The sequence below is a fragment of the Spinacia oleracea genome, chromosome 5 (genome assembly GCF_020520425.1).
Source record: "Spinacia oleracea cultivar Varoflay chromosome 5, BTI_SOV_V1, whole genome shotgun sequence".
Taxonomy (NCBI): Eukaryota; Viridiplantae; Streptophyta; class Magnoliopsida; order Caryophyllales; family Amaranthaceae; genus Spinacia; species Spinacia oleracea.
This window is the reverse complement of record NC_079491.1, coordinates 43,388,049-43,412,164: the sequence shown is the minus strand read 5'-3', so window position 1 is coordinate 43,412,164 and position 24,116 is coordinate 43,388,049. Positions and strand designations below refer to the sequence as shown.

General features: G+C 35.4%; 1 protein-coding gene across 1 annotated transcript; it reads right to left on the bottom strand.

Annotated features, from left to right (window-relative positions):
• Positions 1-19,616: 19,616 nt before the first annotated feature.
• LOC110795933 (uncharacterized) lies at positions 19,617-22,550 on the bottom strand. The gene is made up of 5 exons (XM_022000966.2): positions 22,361-22,550; positions 22,179-22,239; positions 21,528-21,938; positions 20,106-20,446; positions 19,617-20,025 (listed from the first exon to the last, which is right to left on the bottom strand). The coding sequence occupies exons 1-5, from the start codon at positions 22,427-22,429 to the stop codon at positions 19,807-19,809; spliced, it is 1,101 nt and encodes a 366-aa protein (XP_021856658.1). The 5' UTR covers positions 22,430-22,550; the 3' UTR covers positions 19,617-19,806.
• Between the last annotated feature and the right edge of the window lie 1,566 nt (positions 22,551-24,116).

Sequence of the window (24,116 nt, the reverse complement as noted above, 5' to 3'; positions counted from 1 at the left end):
AATTATGAGCCCCAAGTGTCATATTTATCTATATTATCTCTATTATATAAGCCAAGAGGGGAGGGTTATTTTCGTAATCACGCTTTTGGTGTCTCCCAATGATTTTACTAAACTACCCTCTATGTATTTAAGCATAACTATTAATGAAAATATCCCATAAATATAACCATTAATGTAATATGTGAGGATTTGTAATCCTTTTGTATCACATGTAATTAGATATGTGCATGATTAGCGGTTACCTAAGTTATATCCTATAATTACGTAGATTAGTTTGTATATATGTTGACTTATGTCATTCTCATCAATCAAGGAATATCGTCCAATAATATATATGGCTAAATATGATATAGAGAATAATATACAAAATATACATATAATCTACCAGTCAAATTTTAATTGAAAAGGGTCGGAAGACAAATATTCGAAAAATTAAAGCTTCATTCATGATTTAACACAATTTTATTTAATAATCCCCATTTGATATTGTGAGAGCTTCTAATATTGTACTTCGTATTCGGTTGTCAAACAAAAATAACGTAAAAAATCTATATGGTTCATTTTTAATATATTGGATGATCATATTTAATCTCGTTGTTAATTTTTCTTTCTTTTCGATGGTAATCGTTCTTCGATTCGTTCATAATCAAAATATACAATCAGAGAGAGAAAGTTTATTTTCTAATAAGGGTGCATTAGAGGTGATACGAAGTAAGAGAGATATGTAGTACTATTGTATTATAAAATAGAGATAATATGTAATTTCGCACGCATCGCGTGCATATAAGACTAGTCTCTATTATATAAGCCAAGAGGGGAGGGTTATTTTCGTAACAACACTTTTGGTGTCCACCAAGTAAAAGACTAAAAAACCCTTCCACACCCCCCCAAAATAGAGCTACTACCCAGCCCTTCCCATCTTCCATCAATTCAAAATCGCCCAGATAAACCCCCAATCCCCCCCACACACAAAAACCTCAATCCCAAACTCTCCTAAATCAATGTCGACCAGTGATCTCAATGCAACCACTCGCCGTCATTTCTAGGGTTACACTTCCTCCACGTTGTCCCTCACAAAATCGCGTCACAAAGCAGCGTTGAGGTAATCTTTTGTGTTTTTTTTCTCTTTCTCTCAAATCTTCAGTTCTCTCTTCAGTTGTAGCGATCTCAAATACCTTTCTCTCTCCTAGGGTTTTTTTGTCTTAAAAGATCTCCGCCATCTCTGGCCGGGATCGAGGTTGTTGAAGAACGGTGGGTTCGGTTTGAGAGAGAGGGTGGTTGAGGAGGAAGAAGAGGAGAGTGTGGTGGAGGAGGAAAGAGATTCGGACGGTGGTGGGTGGGGTAAAGGTGGAGGATCTGACCGTGGGAATGGGTTCGGGTTTGGGTTTGAGGTTTGGGATATCCTGGAAATTGATTACTTCCCTTTATTGCTCTAATTCCTGATTTTAATTTGTAGTTGGAACATGCTTTAGTCTCCATTTTCTCAGGTCAGATTTGTTCTGATTTAGTTACTTGATTGTTGCTTCTAAATTTGTCCCTATGTTAGGTCCTAATTTATGATTTTGATTTAGGTTTTGCTTCCAATTTAGTTGGGTTTAATTCCAATTTATTTTACCCTAATTTTCCCTTTTGGGGGATTCTTGATTGACCACAATTTCAGATTTCAGTGTTTAAGTGGAAATTCGCACCTTTTGGACAATAATGACAAGTTCTTGAGAGAGGTAATTCTTATTTCTTTAATCTTCAGATGATTAAATTTCATTTTTTCACAGTTATTATGAGAAATGAAGATTTTGTTGATCATGTGTTTTTTTCGATTTTGGTTTGAATTTCTTAACAGGCTCTTCAATAATCAAATGGTATGACATCTTACCTAATTTCAATTTCGATGTTATTAGATTTTCGTGTAATATTTTTGTATTTCGATAGGATTTTGAAACTTGTAATGGCATTGAGGAAGTTGCTGCAATTATTATAGACAAACAGTTGATGAAGAGCAGCAATTCAATGTCAATGTCGAAGAACTCTTTCTTCTGATCTCAACGACCATGTCTCCTTTTCTTTATTTCTGCTTAATTATGGATTAGTTTATCAATTAATTACATTTAATAATTGTTTTTTTTTTGTTATTCGTATCTTATCAGGTGTTGGTTGAAGGAAATTCACATAGCCGTACTGCGGTATTTCAAGGATCTGGCTCGAATAAACAAGTTCTTGCCCAGGTTTTGCTCCTTTTCGCTACTACCTTTTTCAGGTTTAGTATTGTATTTTTGATAAGATGTAATTTCCAGGGCTTTTCTGTGAAATGGGATTGTTTGTTCATAATGTGAATTGCTGAATTTTTGTTGTCTTACTAAGGATTCCGAGTTATTATTCAAAACTGGGCTCTTAGTTGTTTTTTGAATTTTATTAAAATTGGGTAAGATTGTGATTTTGGGTACTTTAAAGTGTAAACATTACATTAAAATTTTATGCTAAATGTTGATTGTCAGGTAATTATTAAATTATTTTAAAAGTTGTCTGGATCTGACTTCGGAGACTCCTTATAATAGAGATGAATTTATGCATCTTTTTTTGTTAATCTGATTTCAAAATTTTCATATAATACTTCAATTGATCGATTTCAACTGATTTTGGATTAAATTACATTAATAAGCAAGACATAAATTAAAACATACAGACTGTTGCTATGAAGTTTATAATGAATCATGGGAAGAATGATAAAGATCTTCACAATCTTAGGCAGGAGATTGGGGTAATATTTGCAGATTTTGATTAATTTTTATTCTAAAATGGTCATTGGTTTCGTACATGGGAAGTTTGAACTTTGGAACTATGAGTTGCAATTATAGTTGAATTTTCTTAATTAGTGAACTTTTGAATCGTGTAATGTACTTGATGATTGGTGCTGAAAATGGAATGAAGGTTTGTGGGTTTGTTGAAACTGCACTATAGTAGTGTTATCCAAATTATCCAAGCAAGGAAACATTAACAACAATAATTCCATGTTTGGACAATCTTAGAATTATCATTAACCTTGAACAATCTCGAGTATCTGTCACTGGTTAAGATATAGTCCCAGGTCTTATTAGTACATGCTCAAAAAGTCATATGCTTAAATTTATATTTGTATCTGATCATATGAACATGTATTATGATCTGTTATAATGTGACACCGTTCTTAGAATAAGTGAGCTATAGTTATGATTACTCCAAAGTTCGTCAAATTTGGATTATATCTCTATTATATAAGCCAAGAGGCCGGGGAGGGTTATTTTTCGTAATCACGCTTTTGGTGTCCCCATGTAAAATACTAATATACCCTCTACACTTGGACAATTAAACCCAATACAAAATTTGATTATTTACTGATTTAAATGCTGGATATTAATTCAATTAAAAAAATGAATTCAACAAATCAGGAAAATCATTTTTGAAAAAAAAACCGATTACTTGAACCTTCAGCAAACCCAATATCTCCGTCTCTCTCTCTCTCTCTCTCTCTCTCTCTCTCTCTCTCTCTCTCTCTCTCTCTCTCTCTCTATCCCCCCTCAGAACCTTCAACCTTCAACCGCCGCCACATCAACCACCCTTCTAAAACTCTCCCAAGTTCTCCATGCTCTGCATCGACCACACTTTCATGTTGTGTAATTTGGTAACTCATTAATTCTTACGCCTTAAACTTCAATTCCCTAGAATCAAAGGTAATTTTCTTGAATTTTCAAAACTTATTAAATTATGAAGTCATTATTAATTTTTATTTGATATTGTGATTTGTTAAATTTAATGTCTGATTTTGGGATGTATGAAGATTCATTTAAATTCAGTCTATTAAGGAATAGATTACCCGAAGAACCCTCGCTCTCCCCAAAGTCAAGGTTTTCTCTCTCCTATAAGCAACTTCACACCTGTTTACTTCCCTTTATTGCTCTAATTCCTGATTTTTGTAGTTGGAACATGCTTTAATCTCCGTTTTCTCAGGTCAGATTTTTTCTGATTTAGTTACTTGATTGTTGCTTCTAAATTTTTCCCTAGGTTAGGTTCTAATTTATGATTTTGATTTAGGTTTTGCTTCCAATTTTTTTGGGTTTAATTCCAATTTGTTTTACCCTAATTTTCCCTTTTGGGAGATTATTGATTGACCACAATTTCAGATTTCAGTGTTTAAGTGAAAATTTTAGCCTTGATTTGTGTGAGTTGAGTTCCAAATTTTTTGGATTTGTGATTTATATACAGTGTATGATTTGTTTACAGTGCTGATTTGATTGAAACATTGAGCCGTTCGTGAATCATTATCCAAAGAAGCTTAGTGTGAGTGTCCATACTAAATTGTTATGAGTATATTTTTCTGGATTTTTTTTTCAATCAGGTCTGCTTGAGAATGTTTGTGTTGATTTTATGCTTATGAGATGATAACAGTACTATGCAAGTGACTTAAGTGACTTATAATTGGTGTTAGTATAAATTTTTCCCGTTTCTTTTTGCTTGCTCATAGAGTCGTAGGATTTGTAGTATAGACTTTTAATATCAATGGGAAACATTATTTTGTACCTCTAAGTTCTCTTCAGTAAGTTATTTTTAGGGAGATGCAAGGGAGAAGCCAAGTCCACTTTGTATTTTATGCTCAAACTTAATGTAATCTTTAAGAGCTCCCTCTTCCGTTTCAGTTCATCATTTTGAATTTAGACTGCACTTGAAATGATGAATTAGTAGTAGTTATGACAATAAATATGATTCAGATTATAGTTACAATCATCAATAAGGAGTAGCAAGTGCCACTTTATCTGGTAGAGTTTGCTTCACATGTTGTTTGTTAAAAATAAGTTAAAGTTCCTTGCTTGAATATAATCTGTTTCATCACTATTTGGATGCTCATGAGTTTTCTATATTTATTTAGAGGGGTACTTGATGCTAGCGGTAAATCAAAACAAAACAGAGGTGAAAAGAATAGCCGAAAAGCTATGTTGAAGTTAGGGATGAAGCCTATCACCGGTGTCAGCAGAGTCACGTGAAGAAGAGTCGTCGTGTATTGTTCAATTTCTGAATTCGATTTGTTAGAACAATTGCGAACATTTTCCACTTTAGTAATGAAATTTAATTTTGATTTTTCGTTGTGATATATTAGTGGTAACGACATTTTAAGTTTTTCAATAATTTCGCATATAAGTGAAGAGGTGATGTTATTTTAGTAAATCCACTTTTGGTGTCCCTCTTGGATTACTAAAATACCCTCCATACTTATATAATATATAATATAATGACAACCTACCCAATAGGAAAAGCCCAAAAAAGCATTTTAATTAATCTAGCCCCTTAAATAAATTCTTACAATTTTAATCAATCTGTTATATGCGTTTGACTCTATCTAATTTATATGTTTCGACTCTGTCTAACTTATATGTTTATTATATTCGCACACATCGCATTTATATTATATTTTTTACATGTTATTTCAGGTTTAAAGGTAATAGCACAAATCTATTTCTTATATTCGCACGCATCGCGTGTATATAAGACCAGTAGTGTTGATTGGAAGAATCCCTATCCAATTAGGATTATGATTTCCAATAGAATTGCAATTCTATTAGAATTAGAATTCCAAATAAAATTTAATTCTAATCATATATGAAACCTAGACGTACTAGGACGTGTATGCAAGGTCACCCATGGTCGCTTGTCGTCCAAGTGCCTTGTTACCCAAGAAACCCACATGGCCACAAGGCCTATGCGCCGATGCACACACACCTCAGCGCGCTGCTAGCCATGCGTGTATGCAAGTGGGCTTGTCCAACTATTGTGCTGCTTGTGCTATGTGTGTGTGACCGGCTCGTGCACGGCCCAACCTGCTCGTTGTCGCTGCGACTTGTTGTGCTTGTGGGCAGGCTGGCCAGCCACCGCAACACCTTCCAGTTGTCGTTGTGACCTATTGTGCTTGTGGGCATGTTGGCCATCCCACCACATCCCCGTCGCCTGCGGGCTTAGCCAAGATATGCCTTGCTATGCTTAGCTAATGCGATGCTCGTACATGGGCCACTATGCATGTGGCCATTTGGCCCGTGCTTCCAGGTCAGGGTATGGGCCTCGCTTTGATGATTTGTATATTGATTCCGATTAACTTTCCCATGCCCACCTACCCGGTCCACTGAATTAATATTATTTATTGCCTTTAGACATTTTTTCGGCTCCCACTAAGCCCATTATCCGTCATTTTCTGAAAATTTACGTTCCTTAGAATATTTACCAAACAATGTTTATTCATGATAGAGCATAAAACTAATCTTGGGGCTTTAACCATCAGCTTAAGCTTTTGGTTAATCGAGTTGGTCCTTTAACATGGTATCAGACCCAGGCCCACAATTGGGACGTTACTGTACTGTATTCTGGGCCAACTGACGGGATCCATGTGAGGGGGATTAATAAAAGACACACTGACCCATGAAAAATCACATGTGACCCATATTGAAAAGGGACCTCACACGTGAGGGGAAGTGTTAAGATCTGACCCATGGAACATCACGTGTGAGAGTCCCACATTGATAAAAGAGAAGATTAGTTTTATACTCTATCATTGATAGAGTATAAAACTAATATCGGGGCTTTAACCATCAGCTTAATCTTTTGGTTGAGTTGGTCCTTTGACATGGTATCAGAGCCAGCGTGACGCAAAGGTCACGGGTTCAAATCTCATCCACCCCTCCTTTCAAAGTGGAATATTTCGCGCTGGGTATGAGGAGGCCTATGTTGCATCCACACTTCAAGCCCAAAGGGCTTTCATGTGAGGGGGCGTGATAGTATAAAACTAATCTTGGGGCTTTAACCATCAGCTTAAGCTTTTGGTTGAGTTGGTCCTTTGACGATTCACCTAAATATTTAATTCGTTCACATACTATTTGTGTGACCCCTACTAGGTTGTGCACAATCTAATTCCCCTACGGAATAAACCTACGGAACATATGCTAGGATCCAAGTAAAAATCACATAATCAACTAGCATAATTTTGGGAACATACATAGTGCGCGCCTTCCCTATCACGCCCGAACCAAGCAAGAACCAAGTTTCAGGACTCCAAATGTCTCCCCTCCAAGGTAGTCCACAATATGCCCAGATCCACCTTGGAATTAGTAGCTTAGAATAATAATCAAGGTAAGGTGTTTATTAATTTGGAATGTCACTTTTGAGTAAGGCAAGTAGAATATTAATTAATCTAACAAACATAGAACTCTAAGTCCATATTTATAAGAGTTGGAAATCTAGAATTCAACTAGGAATTCCGGTAGATTTAGGATTTTAGAAATTTATTTAAATACTTTGAATCGAATTAGGAAAATACACAAACTCTACACACACCCCTTGCACACGGCAATGGTTTGCTTGAGCCCAAGTAACTTACCACGCAAGTTACCTTGGTGCCCAAGCATGAGTATGCATGTGCGGCCCTTGCGCGTTGCGCATGTGCATTGCAGTTGTGTTGCGTGTGCACTGTGTTGTTGCCCCGCGTGTGTGCGCCATACTAAGCTCGTTCATAAGCATGGCCTTGTAGCCAACCTATGCACGCTTGTGCTGCAATGCTTCGATAGGGGTCCCGTACGTAGCATGCGACCTATGGCCCGTCCTTCCGGCTCATGGTTCGAGATTCGTGTTTTCGATTCGATTTTTGATTCCAATAATATTTCTGATTTCGATAAAAATTTTCATTTCTGGTAATATTATTTTTGATACCAGTAATATTTCCATTTCTGTCAATATTTCTATTTCCGGTAATATTTTCGATTTTGCCTTTTGACGATTGCTTGCTCCACTGAGCCCAACATAAGTGATTTCTAAATCCTAACCCTTATAAAGCCATGGACTTCCTTTACTATTCCTGTAACATTTCAATTACTATAATGCCCCTAATTTTTCTTTGTTTTACGTTCAGCCCTTGCCCCCGATTCTTTCTACCGCCTCCTTTTGCGTGCTTCCCTTTTCTCTTTCGTCTTGCTTCTCTTCTTGGTATAATCTCATGACTCATCGGCCACCCCTTCACCTCCTCTTCTTCATTCCGTCGTCTGCCAGTATCGTCTTTCAACCTTCTACTTTCTTTTCATTGTCTTCTATTAGCCCGATCTATCAAGGTATTTCAATTATCTGTTCTAAAATTCTAATGCAAAACCCTATTTCAGGAAATCGGTTGGGATTTGGAATCTTCGAAGGTAATTATTTGGAGTCTTGTTGAAAGATGGAATAACGATGTTGGGATTCAAGCGGCTTCGTCTACTGCGGTTAGTTGCCTATTTAATTCGTTTTCTATGTTTTCCAATTCTGATTTGCGGCTTCATGTTTTTTCTTCTTGGATATTTGTTTTAGTGTTTTCTTAATTTTGGATATCTGGGTTTTCTTTGTTTGACAATCTGATAACACCTTGATACGAATTGATAATCGGCTATTCGATTTGTGTTTTTATGCTTGATTTCGTGGATGTGGATGATGTATTGATGCTTGATTTCGTGGATGTTGATGATGTATTGATGTTTGTGTTTTTCAATTTGGATTTCAGATAAGTGCAAGGGGGGCAAGCAACACCAAAGAAAGTGATGGGCGCAAGATCAATGAAAACAAGCTCCTTTCCACAAGGTAAATCAAAGGCAAAGGTAAAGTAATTAGCACAGTAAGGATACCCTTGCAATTGATGTTAGTTCTGATGGTTGTTATCTAGCTACAAGTGGTTCGGGTCGTCATGTTCATTTAATGGATACTGGTAATTATTCACCTGCTTTTTGTGATTTGATGTTGATCTTCGGTTTAATTTGTGTATTTTGTTGTGAATTTTGTGTGAGCATTTGTCTATTTTGACCTTTTTGTTTGTATTATTTGAATTTCTATTGTGAATGGATTAGTGTTGAACTTTTGTTTATGATGGTTGATTTGTGGACATGGTTTTTTAAGTTGTTCTGGTGCATATTGCTGAATTTGATGAGTTGGTAGTTTGTTGAATTTTTTTCGTTCTTTAGAATATAGTTGTTTTATGGTTAAATATGGACCAAAATTGTTCATTTTAGCTCGATCTTGAGCAGGAGAAGAGCTCCAATTGTTGCATTGTAAGATCTTTTAAGAGGAAAGAATCAGCCACGAGCAATGGGGTTTTGGTGACACATTGTGCATTAGATGAACAACTACTCGATGTTATGAGTTGAAGACAACACTAAAACAATTGAACTGTTAAATTGAGAGTTGGATGATTATATTCCAGAATTTCCCTTTTTAGATACTTGGGGTGCTTTGGAAAATACAAAATGGAGGGGGGGAGGGAAGTGGTTCTGATGAAGGTGACAAAGGAATACGAAGTGGATCTTTGAACTAAGATTTTTATTTATGATTGAAGTCCTTTCTATGAGATGGTTATATATCTTGTATACAGTTCCCAACTGAAATGTTCCATATAGAGTTTATCAGATTCGGAAGTACCAACTTGATTTTTTGCCAATAGTGAAAACACTAAATATATCAATCCATGCGTGCTTTGTGATTACTGGTATGTTGGAGGACATAGCTAGGTGTTTGTGAGTTTGTTGGGAATCTTAGGTTTTCTTTTCTTAAGTATATTACTTCCACTAAGTGTGCAGTTCGTTGGACAACTATATTTGTATAATAAAGAGGAATTAGGATATATCAATTTCTTATGCTGATCAGTGGTGTAGCAAAGCGCACAAGACTGTAGCTCCTAAAAAATTTATGGTTTATATCAATTATATGCGTCTGAGACTCTGAGATTTGGTCTGTGGTTGGAGGTACAGATGAAGGTGACAAAAGAATACAAAATAGAAAATTGAACTATGATTGAAGTCATTTCTATGAGATGCTTATATATCGTATATACAATCCCATTTTATCAGATAATTCGGAAGTACAACTTGATTTTCTGCCAATAGTGGAAAGTATAAAGATACTTCTTTAGTTGTATATGCCTCGATCTTCCGGACCTTCCCGACTGTGCAATTAGTGCTTTGTGATTACTGGTTATGTTGGAGGACCAAGGTTTTTGTGAGATTGTTGGGAATGTTAGGTTGTCTTTTCTTGAGTATATTACTTCCACTTTGTGTGTTGTTCTTGGACAACTATATTAGTATAACAAAGAGGAATTAGGCCATATAAATTTCATGTGCTGAATCGATCTGTGGTGGAGTAAAGCGCACTAGACCGAAGTTCCTAAAGTTTTATTGTTTATATGCGTCCGAGGCACTGAGATTTGGTTTGTGGTTGGAGTACTCTGGACGTTTCCTTATGTTACTTGAAAGTGACGCTTTCAACTTTATTTAGTGTTGGAAGGGATTTGTACAAATTGTACCTCACTGGTCAATGCCCTCTCTTATTCACTTAACCGATCTATTGTAGAAAATGTGTCTGGTAAAAAGTTCAAATATCGTGGGAGACATATCACGTATGGGAAAGCTAGGGCCAGAAATGCATGTTCAAATATGTTCAACCTTACAAATTATATAACACGTGGTCATGTAATTTTCATTTATAACCAAGGTTTATTTTATTGTACATGTATGCATATTGATATTAATGAGCACTACACTGCCCACTTTCATGTTATCCTTGCAATAAGCTTGTCTAGATTTTATTTTTTGCCTAGGAAGGAATAGTATAAATCTTGTTTGAAGGGTACTCAAAAAGTGAGACTTTTTTATTTGTTGATTTCCTGTTGTTGTGATTCATAGGTTTTTCTACTGTTTGACAACTATGCTTTGGAAACTGGAATAATATAAAGCTTGTTGAAGGGTACTCGAAAAGTCAACATGTTAGTTGTGACTAAAACCTATTCAATGTTTTTGCTACACTAAGTTTTTCTCTGTCATATTAAGGGTTCTCAAACGGGTCTGTTCTATCATCTATGTTCTCTTCATGTTAAATATGAAAGGGTTTGAAAAGTTGCAAACCCGTGATGTGAATGTGACCTAATCATCAAATTGGCCAATATTCATTGACTTGAACAATTAAATTGGTTAGCTTGGTAACTTGTTTACCCACTTAATCTTAATTATGAATTATTGGCATATACACTCCCACAAGGCTTATGAAGTTATGAGTCTACTAGGTGAATATTAGTGACATTTCTAATCTATATGTATGTTCTCCTAAAATGCTTCCCTACTTTATTTTCCATTAGAGGAAATTTGGATAAGTTTTCCTGGCATGATTTTTTTTAATTTTGGAGTTTGTACTGAAACTGAGATTTGAATAATTCAATAAACAGGTTAGATTGAGAGAGCATGTTAGTGGGATGAGATGTCTAACCCGTTTGATTATGCACTTTAGGGGTGATTTCTAACAAATTGTTCATTATTCTTTTTGCAAATCTTAGTTTGTTTTGTGATATGAGTTTTATTGTCTCCATATGTTGTCGGATCTTTTTAAAAATTTATTTTTTTGTCTTAATTATGACAAATTCAGATTAATTCCTTTGGTTTTTTCACAAATAATTACACAGTCTCATTCAAATTATTATTTTTTGTTATTAATCAGGTGTCATCAACGTGTTTCTTTGTATTAATTACACATGTTAATTAAATTAGAATAGTCACTAATTAAATTGATGACTTCAGTGCCAGATTATTGGTTAGTGGTTACATATTTATGTAGCTTAATTAGATATTGGCTTCGAAATTATAATAAAAAATTAAATAAAAATGTTCAAAGTTGGATGGCTTAAACCCTAATCTGATTGCAGTTTTCGGGTTCTTGTCCTTTGGGGCAGGAGTTAGTTATTTATATAAATATTTTTTTCCCATGACTTGTATTTGTTTGTTTTTCAAAGGAATTGGCTTGTTTTTTGTGGAATGGGTGGCTCAGGGTGTATGCATTCTCATCCTATTAGCCTCCTTAAAAGATGTGTCCTATATCTTGATGTTTCTAGAGAATTCCAAACTGATTGGAGACATGTGCTTTAGGTGTTGACTGGGTACATCCTACCGCAGAGAACACTGTTCTGGATGGAGTTGCATACGCTTTGAACCGCAGTTATGTCTTTAGTCCGTGCAGTCCTTTTAAGTTTTTCATCCTTCCAATTAGCAGTCTGTTCGCCACTAAATTCGCACTGAGACTAAACGACAGAAGAAAAAAAAAAGCTAGACTGAATGCTATTAAGTTAAGAGAGTTTTAATGCTGGTCCCTGGTTCTTAAACCCAAAAAACTAAGTTATAATGCGAATATTTTCAGGTTGTGCCTTATTTTTGTAGGTACACCAACCATCAAGGTCCTTCTGAATTGTACATCGTCTAATCAAATGTTTTCTGCTTTTTATCAAATACATTAGAAGATTATTTTTCAGAAATTTATTTTCACCTGTTACTTGGCTGGTTAGCTTGTGGTGTCTACGGCTTTACGCACATGGTGTTACCCACTGCTCCTCTACGCCTCCGTTTAGGGGTCTTTAGGTCTTATGTTCAGTAGTTCGTATTAGTTTGTATAGGAGATTAACCTCTTTGCTGACCGTCCTGCCCTAACCTGAATCTTGTCACCCTCCGGGTTCCTTGTGCTCGTGCATGCTTAGGGTCCTCTTACCTTTTTCTGCTCCTTTTAGTTACCTACTTATACCTACTTACCCTTAGATGAAACACTTGATTTTTCTCATGGTGAGATCAGAGATAGGCCAAACTGAGTTTGTACTTTTTTTCCCCTCATGGTGGAATCAGAGACAGGCATTGTATGTCATTGGTGGTAGCCTGGTAGGTATAGATTTCCAAAAATGATAGAAGCAAATGAATGAAGGTTCAATTCCCCCCTCCCCTTCCCTGGAATTGGGTAGGCTGTTATGAGAAGTGGAGACATTATAGCTACGTTGAAAATGGTGAGAGTATAGCCAGAGAGGAAAGACTAAGGAGGTAATCTAGGTTATTGATTTTTGTGTGTGTGCGTGGAAAGAAAACTGTATCAAATGCTAATCAAACAGTGCTTAACTGTATGTTAAGTTTGGCATATACTACGTGTGTTTTACTTCTTTTTTTCACAATGTTGCGATTCTATTATTGTACATTCTTTAAGATAAGCTTAATGGAATTACAGGAAGCATCTGGTCGTTACTTGGATTTGCATCAATTCTACAATACATACGTCAATTCAAAATTTGGTGAACCATTGGATTATGTTGCTTACTTGATGGTATTCTCACAGCCACAAAAAATTCCTCGCAAACGAAAGATGACAAGGTAAACCCTTTCTGTTGTTTTTCTTTCCCGATTCATTTATCTTTTTGTCATCATAAGTTTCCTCAATCTCTTCTCTGAGCAGTAGTACAAACACCCTATGTTTGCTTTGTGCTTTTGCAGGCAGTACAAAGAGGTTGTACTAATAAACACCTCCTAAGGCAGCTTGGTGCTTATTAGTACTTTTCGAGTACAAACACTCTTCTGCAGGCAGTACAAAGAGGCATATACTACGTTTGTTTTACTTCTGCAGGCACTTTTTAAAACTAAGGTTGTATTTATAAATAAAATTCGGATTTTCATAAATAAGCCTAACTATAAATATCTTATTTATTTAAATAGACTTCTCATAAAACTAACTTAACATTTATTTATTTGGGGAATATAATTTGACAAAATACCATTCGTTCTTAAAAATATAAACTCTAATTTCACAATTAATCCTTGAGTCTGAACAACTTACTTTGGAATAACCAAATTATAAATATTTGAACGATTAGATTTCAAAATTCTATCTTGGTTATTATTTATTCAAGAATTGATCTTTAAGCTACCTTACAAAAAAACAAAATTAATTAATTTAAGGTAAAACTCGAGAATTTACTTTTGAAGGCTAGCTCAAAAAGTAATAATAAAATCCTAAATTCAATCTTGAATTAGTTTAGAAAAAAAAACTTAAGTACGATTTTAAGAAGATAATTATACCAACTATAAGATAAAGAGTTGCTCAAATTTCTGGGCTATTACACATTCGGACTCAAATGTTTTGATATTGAGTAAATAGAATGAAATTCTGCACTGTAACTCTGAAGCAAACTTGAGTTAGGAGTTGTAGAGTGTAGAACGGTGATATAGAATAGAGTTACTACTTTAGCCAATTATCGTAATGGTGAAATTCGAACTTGAATGGTATGGTTTTTGGGCGGTTAAATTCTTCAAAATGAGCGTTTTTTTTGTTCTTGCGTGTTGTTCCAATGATTAGAACTGTGTGAATAATAGTTCAATTCCATTTCTTAAGCTTACATTGACCCTTTAAATGGCACTAGCACATTCAGAGCATTATTTTTCGCTTTTTGTCTGAATGCTTAATCACATGTATGTCTGTGTAGTCTTGGTTCTTCATTGCATAATTTGGTCTTTGCTTCTTGATGAAGAACCTGTATTAGTCATCTATGTTGTTGCTTTTGGGTTTATAATTTTTGATGGCACTTAGCAGGAAATGAAGAGAGTTGGTGTATGTACCGATCTTGAAAAAAATTCTTTTAGCTCACAGGGTTTTTGTTTTCCAGTGATTTTACATAATAACGGTTACTTTATTGTCGTTTTTTGACAAAATTTACTTATGTTTGTCGTTCTGATTATTTATTTGTCGGTTTCCTCTTTGATATCTCACCACTTTTTAGGTATATATTTTGTTTTCTTTTGTTCTCAATTGCTTGTCTATTTATCTATGTATCCTGATTTAGTTTTTACCCCTTGTATTATGCTTTGATTTTTTTTTTCTTGATTCCTCCATCTTTAGCCTTTGATTTGGCCTTTAATTTCCTGTTACATAAATTAGATTAATTAAGAGTTTGTATTAGTAGAAGACTCCTTCTTGGTGTGCTACTTTAAAGTGATCTTTTCCCCCTAAACATAATGTCATTCTTTTTCAATTGCACTACCAATGTGAATTGTGAAAATGAAGTAAAACGTAGGAATGTAGACAGACTGTAGAGTCCGTTTCTCTTTTCAAATGCAATGGAAACCGGGATGTCTACAATTATAAAATTACATTCACAAATAAAAAATGATCTTTTTTTTTATTGTTCTCAAAACTAAAATGAACCCTTTGGATGATGGTGTTTCGTTACAAGATAAAACACCTTCTCAGTGCCACACATACAACTAATTTATCAGGCTGTTTTTAAGACATTGGGTTGGTCCCCCGTGTTGCGTCCAGGGTTAAAATTATGTTAGGAAAATTATATGGAGTGTCTAATTGTTCGGAAAATAAATTAAAGCTTAGGTAATATTGTAAGAAGTGATATTAAAACAATTGACCAAAGATAATGAATGTGGAAAGATTATGGTTAATAATATTTAGATGATATCCTATTATTTAAGGTTCATTTTATGTTTTTCTATTTATGTGGTATGCTTTGATTTCATGCCCATCCTTCTTCGAGATAATTCCTTTACTTGTACGAGATGGATATTAACTGTAGTAATGAAAATAATACACTTTATTCATTGCACTGTTGCCCCTTTGAAGATAATCTTCTTATCCAAAGAACCTATCATTATTTGCTGGATAGGGATCCTATGTGCAAGCAACTGTTTTTTGCTACTGGTGGTTACTCTATCAAGAAGATGTACCTATGTTTGTTGGGTCAGTTTCCTAAAGTTCAGTGGAGGAGAGTGGTTTGTAATAACTTTGCTAGCCCTAAAAGTCTTTTCATTTTGTGGCTTGCTGTTCATGGGAGGCTTTCTACCAAAGACAGACTCATGCAGTGGGGCATAGCTACTGATGGTGTTTGCAGTTTATGTGGTGTTGATCCAGAATCAGTGCAGCACTTGTTCTTTCAGTGTTCTTATGCTAGACAAGTCTGGCAGAAATTCCTACAGATTCTGAATATCAATAGGAGCAGCCAAGCTTTTGATCAGGAGCTCCAATTTGCTATGAGAATGAGTAAAAAATGTACTGCTGTGAGCAAACTTCTCCTTGCTGGTTTTGCTGAAGCAGTTTATTGCCTGTGGATTCAAAGGAATCAAAGAGTCTTTGCTGGTCATGTTCAATCAGCTGAGCAAATTGTTAAAGAAATTGTGTTTAAGGTTGCTTGCAGATGTAGAGATTCAGACATTGCTTTGTTGCTGTATTAGGCCTGTTGCTGTCAGGTTCTAGTTTAGGTGGTTTTGTTTTGTTCCTGTTGAGGAACTAGTGCTCCAGTTGTTCTGGTGCTTGTAATCTTTGAGCTGTTGCTCTTTCCTTTTGGTTTATAAAATTTTTATTTGCCAAAAAAAAAAAAAGAACCTATCATTGAAGGAAATATTTGTAAGTGATTTGTGTATAAAAAAGAAAGAACTTCTTTTGTATCATCTCAAAAATATAACTTGTAATAAATAATTTTATTTTTGGACAGAGGTAGTATGACAATATTTTGTTATTAATAAACTGTTTTCATTAGAGAACTGCACAAAACTTTTACATCGAATATCCATGATTTCAGTTTTTCATATTTATAAACAGAGATGAAAAATTGGTCTCTCATGCTATAGAGTTGAACGAACAGCTCTGCAGGATTTTTTCAAAGCATGCAGTTCGATCTGCTTTCATAAGACCCTGCATCAACAGCTAAAGCTCATGCGCCTCCTAAGCAGCCCCCTCCATCATTGGACAATAATAGTTTGGATAGTGTCAGAACTGGACTAGGACGAAGTTGCATCTCAACAGACAAGAAGGAATCTTCAAACGAGGTGGGTTAAGAAGTTGCATCTTAATAGACAAGAAGGAATCTTTAGGTGGCTTAGGAACTCTTTAGAAGCTCACATTTTTTTTCCATCCACTACTTTCTTTTTTGGTTTTTACAGATGGGATGTTGTTGTATAGATTAACAAATAGCTGAGCATAAGTGTAACTCATGTTATAAAGTTGATTGAGATGTAGGGAAGAACATAGTGAATGCCCCTTTTTTGGAATCACATATTTCCTTTTCTGCTTTTGATTTCCTACTACATGCGTCAACTTACTAATCCCGAAGCAAATAGTTGGTTAGTGATCAGCACATCAGTCATCAGGTGTCTTCAAGGGCTCAGTCCAACAAGGACTATCAAGTGTGTACAGAAATTAATCATGTTGAGTGCAATGTGAGCAAACTAATTCATTACATTGAAAACTCATTGTATTCATCACAAGCTTATTCATGTCTACCAAAACAACAAAAGCTTCCAAGACAAATCAAAGTGTATACTCGTTAGGTAAAATTCCAAGATTTTGTATCAATGATAAAATTAAACGCTCAAACAATCCAGGGGGCTAACTAAAACTCATGCAATGTTCTGAAAGATGCAAAAGGCCAGTGATGACTTCTTACAAAATGAACACGAACAACATATATTTCGTTTTGCTGCTTATCATAGGTGGGAAAGTATTATCATTAATGGAAAACCATATTCTGTATGATTTGTAAAACACATGCAAAATAATTCTGGTAACATAAATATGTGTTATGAAAATTATGAACAATTAACTAAAATCATTCTTGGGAGCTTCTGTAAAATTATGACTTGTATCTTGCCATGGTGATCTCTAATTTCAATTTCAGGTCTTTGTAATCCCTTATTTCTTTATAATCACGGTACTATATAGTTAAGATCATAGCAATACAATAACATCTCTTATAATCTTAATTAGAGTAGTTATTTTGTATAGGAAATCATTGATATCTCTTATTTTTTTTATATCAAACTAAAACTAGAAAACCCGTAAATCTTTTGGCTTGTTATTGTGCTTCCAAACTATCAATGATATGATGCCTACATTATAAATGTGTTTATGATTTCGTATTGTTCAATTTATGCAAATACACGCGACTTTAGCATGACATTTCTCATTTATCATATTTCTTGCATTTACCATAAAATTATATGGAGTAACTATATGTCTTTTACCGAACATTTTAACAAGATATTTTTTTATACCTTGGGGGACCGTGCGCGCTAGCGCACGGTCCAACAACTAGTTTATACAAGGTTTAGAATATTTACCAAATAATACTATTCGTGTTACCCCGCCGGTTCGGTCAACAATAAGTTGTGTAATTAATTATGCATTAATTCCACTTGATCTGAAGCGGCCAGACATCCAGATCACTGTATCTCACTAAATAATCAACTCATTAAATAATTGAACTGCATTTATTAGATTTCGTTTAAATGCATTAAATGCATAATTTGAGCAAGGACATAATTTCTTAAATTGTGCATTTTCTAATTCCTTTGTCACCTGATGCCTACTCATGGACATAATAAGGTAAGACTAGTCATCCTTATTATCTCTAGAGGTATTCCTTAGTGTCAAAGTTCAACTGATCAAATAAACAAATGATCATAGCCTATGACCCATCTGAGCACGGCACAGTTTCTAGCTCTCCAATTGGCCTTATACAACCTTGACATCTTTTCCCGATTTACATATAGGAGGAAAATCCTAATTTTGTGATTTTGAGGTTAGACTTCATTCGATAGGTGATTACCCGAGCATCACCTTTATAGTCCCCTTTTACGGTGTGACGGTTGACAACATCAAAATAAATAGTTCTCAAAAAAGTAATCTCAAATCACTTAGGTATTGAGGATTAATGTATAATAACTTAAATTTACTTATGACAGACTTTTTACATCTCTTACAGTAAATTTTCATAGGTTTATCCGATACTAATCTTTTCAAGTAAGTATCTTTGCAAATGATTGTGACATTGTCATGCCCACATAGTTCAAGAAAAAGAACTATTAGTCATCTTGCAAACCAGATGTCTAAGCTTTCTATGCATCCACCTTTATAGAAAACTTCCGACTAGAGACCATTTTCAACCTTTAACATTCAAGTTTACTTGATAGACATTTCTTTGTCACAAAACTGATCCTGACAATTTATCTTGAATATTCGTCAAATTGAAAGGACTCATCATTTAATATTAAATAAAGATTAAATGGATATGAAAATACATTTCATATGTGATATGATTAACCCGAATGTTTTGCAACTGTAGGGGGCTGATATAATTTTTCCCTTCGGTCGAGTTTCCAGGAAAAATTATACTAGACCATAGTCTCACAAAGCAGAGATTAACTTTGAGTACTCGATGCCTACTCCTCAATAAGCCCAAGGTGCGCAACGATCAGACGCACAGATTTGTATCCTACAGAGGCTGAAGCGGATAACTGCAAGTCTGCAACTGAGCAGAAGTAGCAGTACTCACTAGTCAGTTTATAGCAGTATACATAACAGGCCAAAGCCCAGACTTTAACAGTGACCTCAAGGGGAAAATATAGACATAAACACACAATATCTCTTCCTTTTACTATTTCGAGAGATGGGGTCGGGGCGGTAAGGTGCATAGAGAATTACAGATATCACACAACGAAAGATCGTTTTAGCAGTCGTTGTACTACCAGTATTATCAATGTGCACATCAAGATTTGTTGTACATATATATACTCCTTGTGCGTTGTGAAAGCCAGAAATAGGAACGCTTGCTAACCCATGATAAGGGCTACTTCCAAGCTAAATGGTAGATTAGAGAGACTAATATGCCCACTACAGCAATCATTGTTACCTTAAGAATTGACACAGCAGTACTAGTACAGTGGTACCAACAGATGAATTCAAGAGAGGTAGAAAATATACCTGAACTCTCAAATGACTCAAGGACGACGTGATATTCCAGATTGACCGAATGCTGCAGAACTTTCTATTTCTGTTAATTCAAAGGCATTTACAACACAATGCCTCGACAGTGATGTACATCAACTGAATTGGCCAAAAGTCCAAATTTTGTTTTTAGTTCCTACATTGATTTTTGCGAGGATTTTGAAAAATAAAACAAAAAGAGTAGCACCATTTACAGAATAGAAACGATCAGTAGTTCTCGACGACTGGTCTTGAAGGAAATAGTCTCAAAAGAAATGTTAATAACGACCATAAGCAGACCAGAGCAACAATATAGAAGGTCACAGACATTGCTGCTAAAGCCCCGCTTCTCTCTAACACTTCTGGGGTAGCCTCAGCCCCTCTCATTACGTATATCAAACCCTCAACATACGTTACAGAACGAGTTAGTTGATAGAACCTATAAATCTGCCAAGAAAATTCATAGCCATAAGGAACAAATTGGAAGACAAAAATTATCAGAATTCATTGAGAAATTGAACAAATACCTCAAAGATAATGGGAACTAGAGGCCAACAGGATGACCCTCGATTATCAATCAAACCCTCAAGTGCAAGTTGAGCAAGATAACCTATTAGCAAGGGGGTCACTGCAACTAAAGCATTCATGCCTATCACTGGCCATGTGACGTAGGTTACTACTAAAGGAGCAATTACCTTCAGACCCATAGAAAAAAATGTAGTCGATAAGTGTCCCTTCAAACCAGTTATGAGGCCCCATCGTTTTGCACTAAATTGAAGATATGGTCTTTGAACGCGATCAGTTATCAGAAGGAAGATCGCAACACCAGCATAGAACACCCCTTCACAAGCAAGGGTACCAGCAATCTCTGTTGTGTGGCAAAGTAGATCACAGTCAGTTCTCCTATATTTGAGGACTTAGTACACTAACCACATACAACTAATTGAACATTGCCACAGAAGGGGCCAACTCATTAGAAATTTCCTTATACGGTAGAAAGTTGATAACTTGTAGTGCCTAAACCAGTGTTACCAGATTCGCGGGTACCCCCTGCGAATCTCGAACCGGTTCGCCCGTACCGAATTGGGTTCTCCAGCGACCCAATTCGCTTTGGTTCGCGAACCAAATCGTTGGTATTGTCATGCCAAATCTGAAACCCTTGCTATAGCTATTGAAGGTCAGGGAAGACAAGAGAAGAAAGTATACGTTGGGGCTTTTAATTGGGAAGGAAATAACATATTATCTGAGTATGAATGTATAGTATTAAAATAAAATCTTGAACAATTTTGTTGTAAAAGTCCTGGAAAAAAAGAGTTTCAAACCCCTCTTGCGAACCTAAAACCAGCCAACCCGCGAATCACGAACCCGAACTCGTACCCCGTACCCAAGCGAACCACGAATCAGGTAACCCTGGCCTAAACTATTATAATGATTCATCATAAAAATAAAATAAAAAACACTATTGTTAGATTCATATTAACAACTAGTTCTACTGAGAAAACCTTGTTATATGTTCTACGGAGTACTTATAAGAAGTGAATAAGCTATAGTGCCAATAGTGGACAAACATTACAAGATTTGACAACAAAATGTCACTTGTGGTTTTGAGAAGGGAGAGGGGGTTATATAACTTGTGATTAGCATTATCAAAACACAATTGTTCAAGCATATGCTTTGTAACTTTGTAAGTATACAAGGACGGGATTTATCTCTGAAGGGTCAGATGAACTGATGAATACAAGTTCTGACATTCCACAGACTGCAATGTCATACAAACCCTTCTTTCAAACATTAACATGTGAGTGAGTGTCTGTGTTGCACACACTCACAAGTCACATACATACATACAGACATACATACATACATACACACCTATCAATACATGTCAAAAGTTCGCACTTAAACTACTATCGACATAATCAAAAGAATTAACAGCATGAGAAAGGTACCTGCAAGACCCTCATTCTTGAAAACACTATCAAACGCATTTGAAAACATAATTGGAGGGAGTATCAAAGATAGTATAAGAATAACCGGAGCAAGAATCCAGAGCACTGAACCACCATCATCCTTATATGGTGAAGAAATTAGCTTGCTCTCTTCCACGGAATGATGAGTTATCCCATAAAACGAAATCGAACCCGATTTACCTCCAAAAGGTTCAACACCAGCAAAATTGGAAGAAAGTTGCTGTTTTGCACGCAGATCAGAACGTGTTTCCGGAATACCAGCATTACTCTTGGAAGAAAGTTCCAATTCCGCATCGGGGTCAGAATGTAATGCATAAACTTTAGATAATCCCTTTAATTTTGGCAACAGAGATTCCTTAATCCCCCATTTCAACTTAGGGATAGCATATGCTGAAGAAATCAAACAATAATCAGAACCCAGAAAAGCAAATTGGAAGGAAAAATAAGAATAAAGTATCCTATATCAAATCATTTGGGCACAAAAATGAACAATTACAGCCAACATTATTTCAGCTCAAGAAGAGCTAATCCCTCCGTCCCACTTTTATAGGCCACATCGTATTCTATGACAATCGTATTAAAAAAAATTCTATCAAAGTGGGACGACGAGGGAAGTAGTTGATTTCTTACATTTAGTCGAATTGGTAAGCTGAATTGTTCGGTACCCTCCATTAATGGCACATGAGCTAACCTATAAAACCCACAAAAGTAATAGAATTAGTAATTAAATAAAACTAAAAAATCTCCATGAAATTGAAGAATTTGAACAACATTTGAACAAAGAGAGAGATAGAAAAAAGTGAAGGAATTACAATTTCTCCAAAGCGGGGATGGGGAATTGTTGGGGAACCGAAAGAACAGCAAATTGATTGCAAACCCATTGTTTGAGTAGGGTTTTAGCCGGTAGAAAAAGGGTTTAACATTCTAAAGGTGATATTGAGATAAAGCTACTATTGTAACTTTGTAAGCGAGCTTGTCGTTTCTAATTTCAAAACAATGTTGGGCTTTGAAGATAACAGACCCTGTGTCTCTTTTTCGACATATATTTGTGCTAGTGTTATGTAAGCCATGTGTGCGACGGTGTAATTTGGATCATATATTCGGGTAAATAGTACTTATTGTGTACCCTAATAAATATTTATTGAGCATTAATATGGAGAAGGATTTTAATGTCTACTAGTTGTTGGCCGACGCGCTATCGCGCGCCGTCCCCCAAGGTAGGGAAAACGTATGGCATAGTTATTTTCATTAAAATATATCAAATATGTTTAATTAGTATTATAACCATGTATTTGTAGGAAAAAAAACTTTTTGTTTAAAGATTGCTAATAACATTTGTTTTGTAAGGGAGCTGAAATAAATTGTGTATCATGTTGCACACCTCCATATCCGACAAATAAGGATTTGAAATGATAAAAAAAATTACAAATATGCAAACACATGAGGTATATAAATAAGAAATCAGTTACAAAATTATGGGGCCATTATGCAAACTCATTGGAACTATGTATAGCAAACAACAACACACCAAGTTTACATAACCACTTTGGTTAAAACTTCACGGAGCAACAAACAGAACCAGCAACAGAACCAGGCTACCCCGCAACCCTGAACTAACTTTCACTGCCTCGGACCAGCAACCTTCATGCAAACCAGAACACAAAATCATCAGCACACTTCAGAGAATCAATTACCTGATCAAAGAAAGAAGGGTGTAATTAATATCTTGATTGCAAGATTTAACCTTTTAAACAAAATTTTACATTTTAAAAACCATCATTTTCAATAAACAATGATCCAAATAATAAAGTTCTCTCGCTCTGTCTCAAAGGCCACATTTTTATTCCGAAATTCCCCAAATAATAATAGGCCACTCCTCATATCTTGTAATGTCTGGTTATAAATTTCATATATTTCTGTTACAATTTCCTAATATCATGGATGCTTATTCTAACAAATACACTTAAACAAACCCATCCAAATGTGGTTTCTAACCTCTTTCATCTGGAGGTTAACCGTTGTTAGTGGACGTAGTGTCAACGAAGCATCGTATCCGTCCAATGTCCCAATAACATGTACTAAACATACCAACATATACGGAAGACATCAGCCAAAAGAAATGATGCAGAATTGGCATGTCTCTTCTAAGAAAAGGGAACCACGAGTACGATATTTGTACCTTAATACGATGTGAATAATTTGATACTATGTGAATAATTTAAACAAATCTGATACTTCTATTCGATCTTTACTCCCTTCTCATATTTTTAGTGACAGTTAGCCACTATATTGATGCTTCATTAAGATACTAACAATTACCTTTAAATTTCCATTTGCCAAGCAGAAACTCTGAAGATCAATTCTTGAAGCCTCAAATCCCTTAGTTAATCATACAATTGGCAGGACTTGACGAATCTCATCAGAGACAACTTGCGTAGATTCTGCAAAAGTGTAAAACCTCAGTCAAGAGACCTGAGTAGGTGAAGAAAAGCATATACCAGTTAGGGTGGTTGTAACAAAATTTCATATATATACCAAGTAATAAGAAACAACTGCATAGTCACATTA

Coding starts and splice junctions, on each gene's coding strand:
- LOC110795933 (XM_022000966.2), bottom strand. CDS start 22,429: ATGGGTTTGCAATCAATTTGCTGTTCTTTCGGTTCCCCAACAATTCCC. Junction 21,939..22,178: donor GCTTACCAATTCGACTAAAT/GTAAGAAATCAA, acceptor TGATTTCTTCAG/CATATGCTATCCCTAAGTTG. Junction 20,447..21,527: donor CAAGAATGAGGGTCTTGCAG/GTACCTTTCTCA, acceptor GCCACACAACAG/AGATTGCTGGTACCCTTGCT.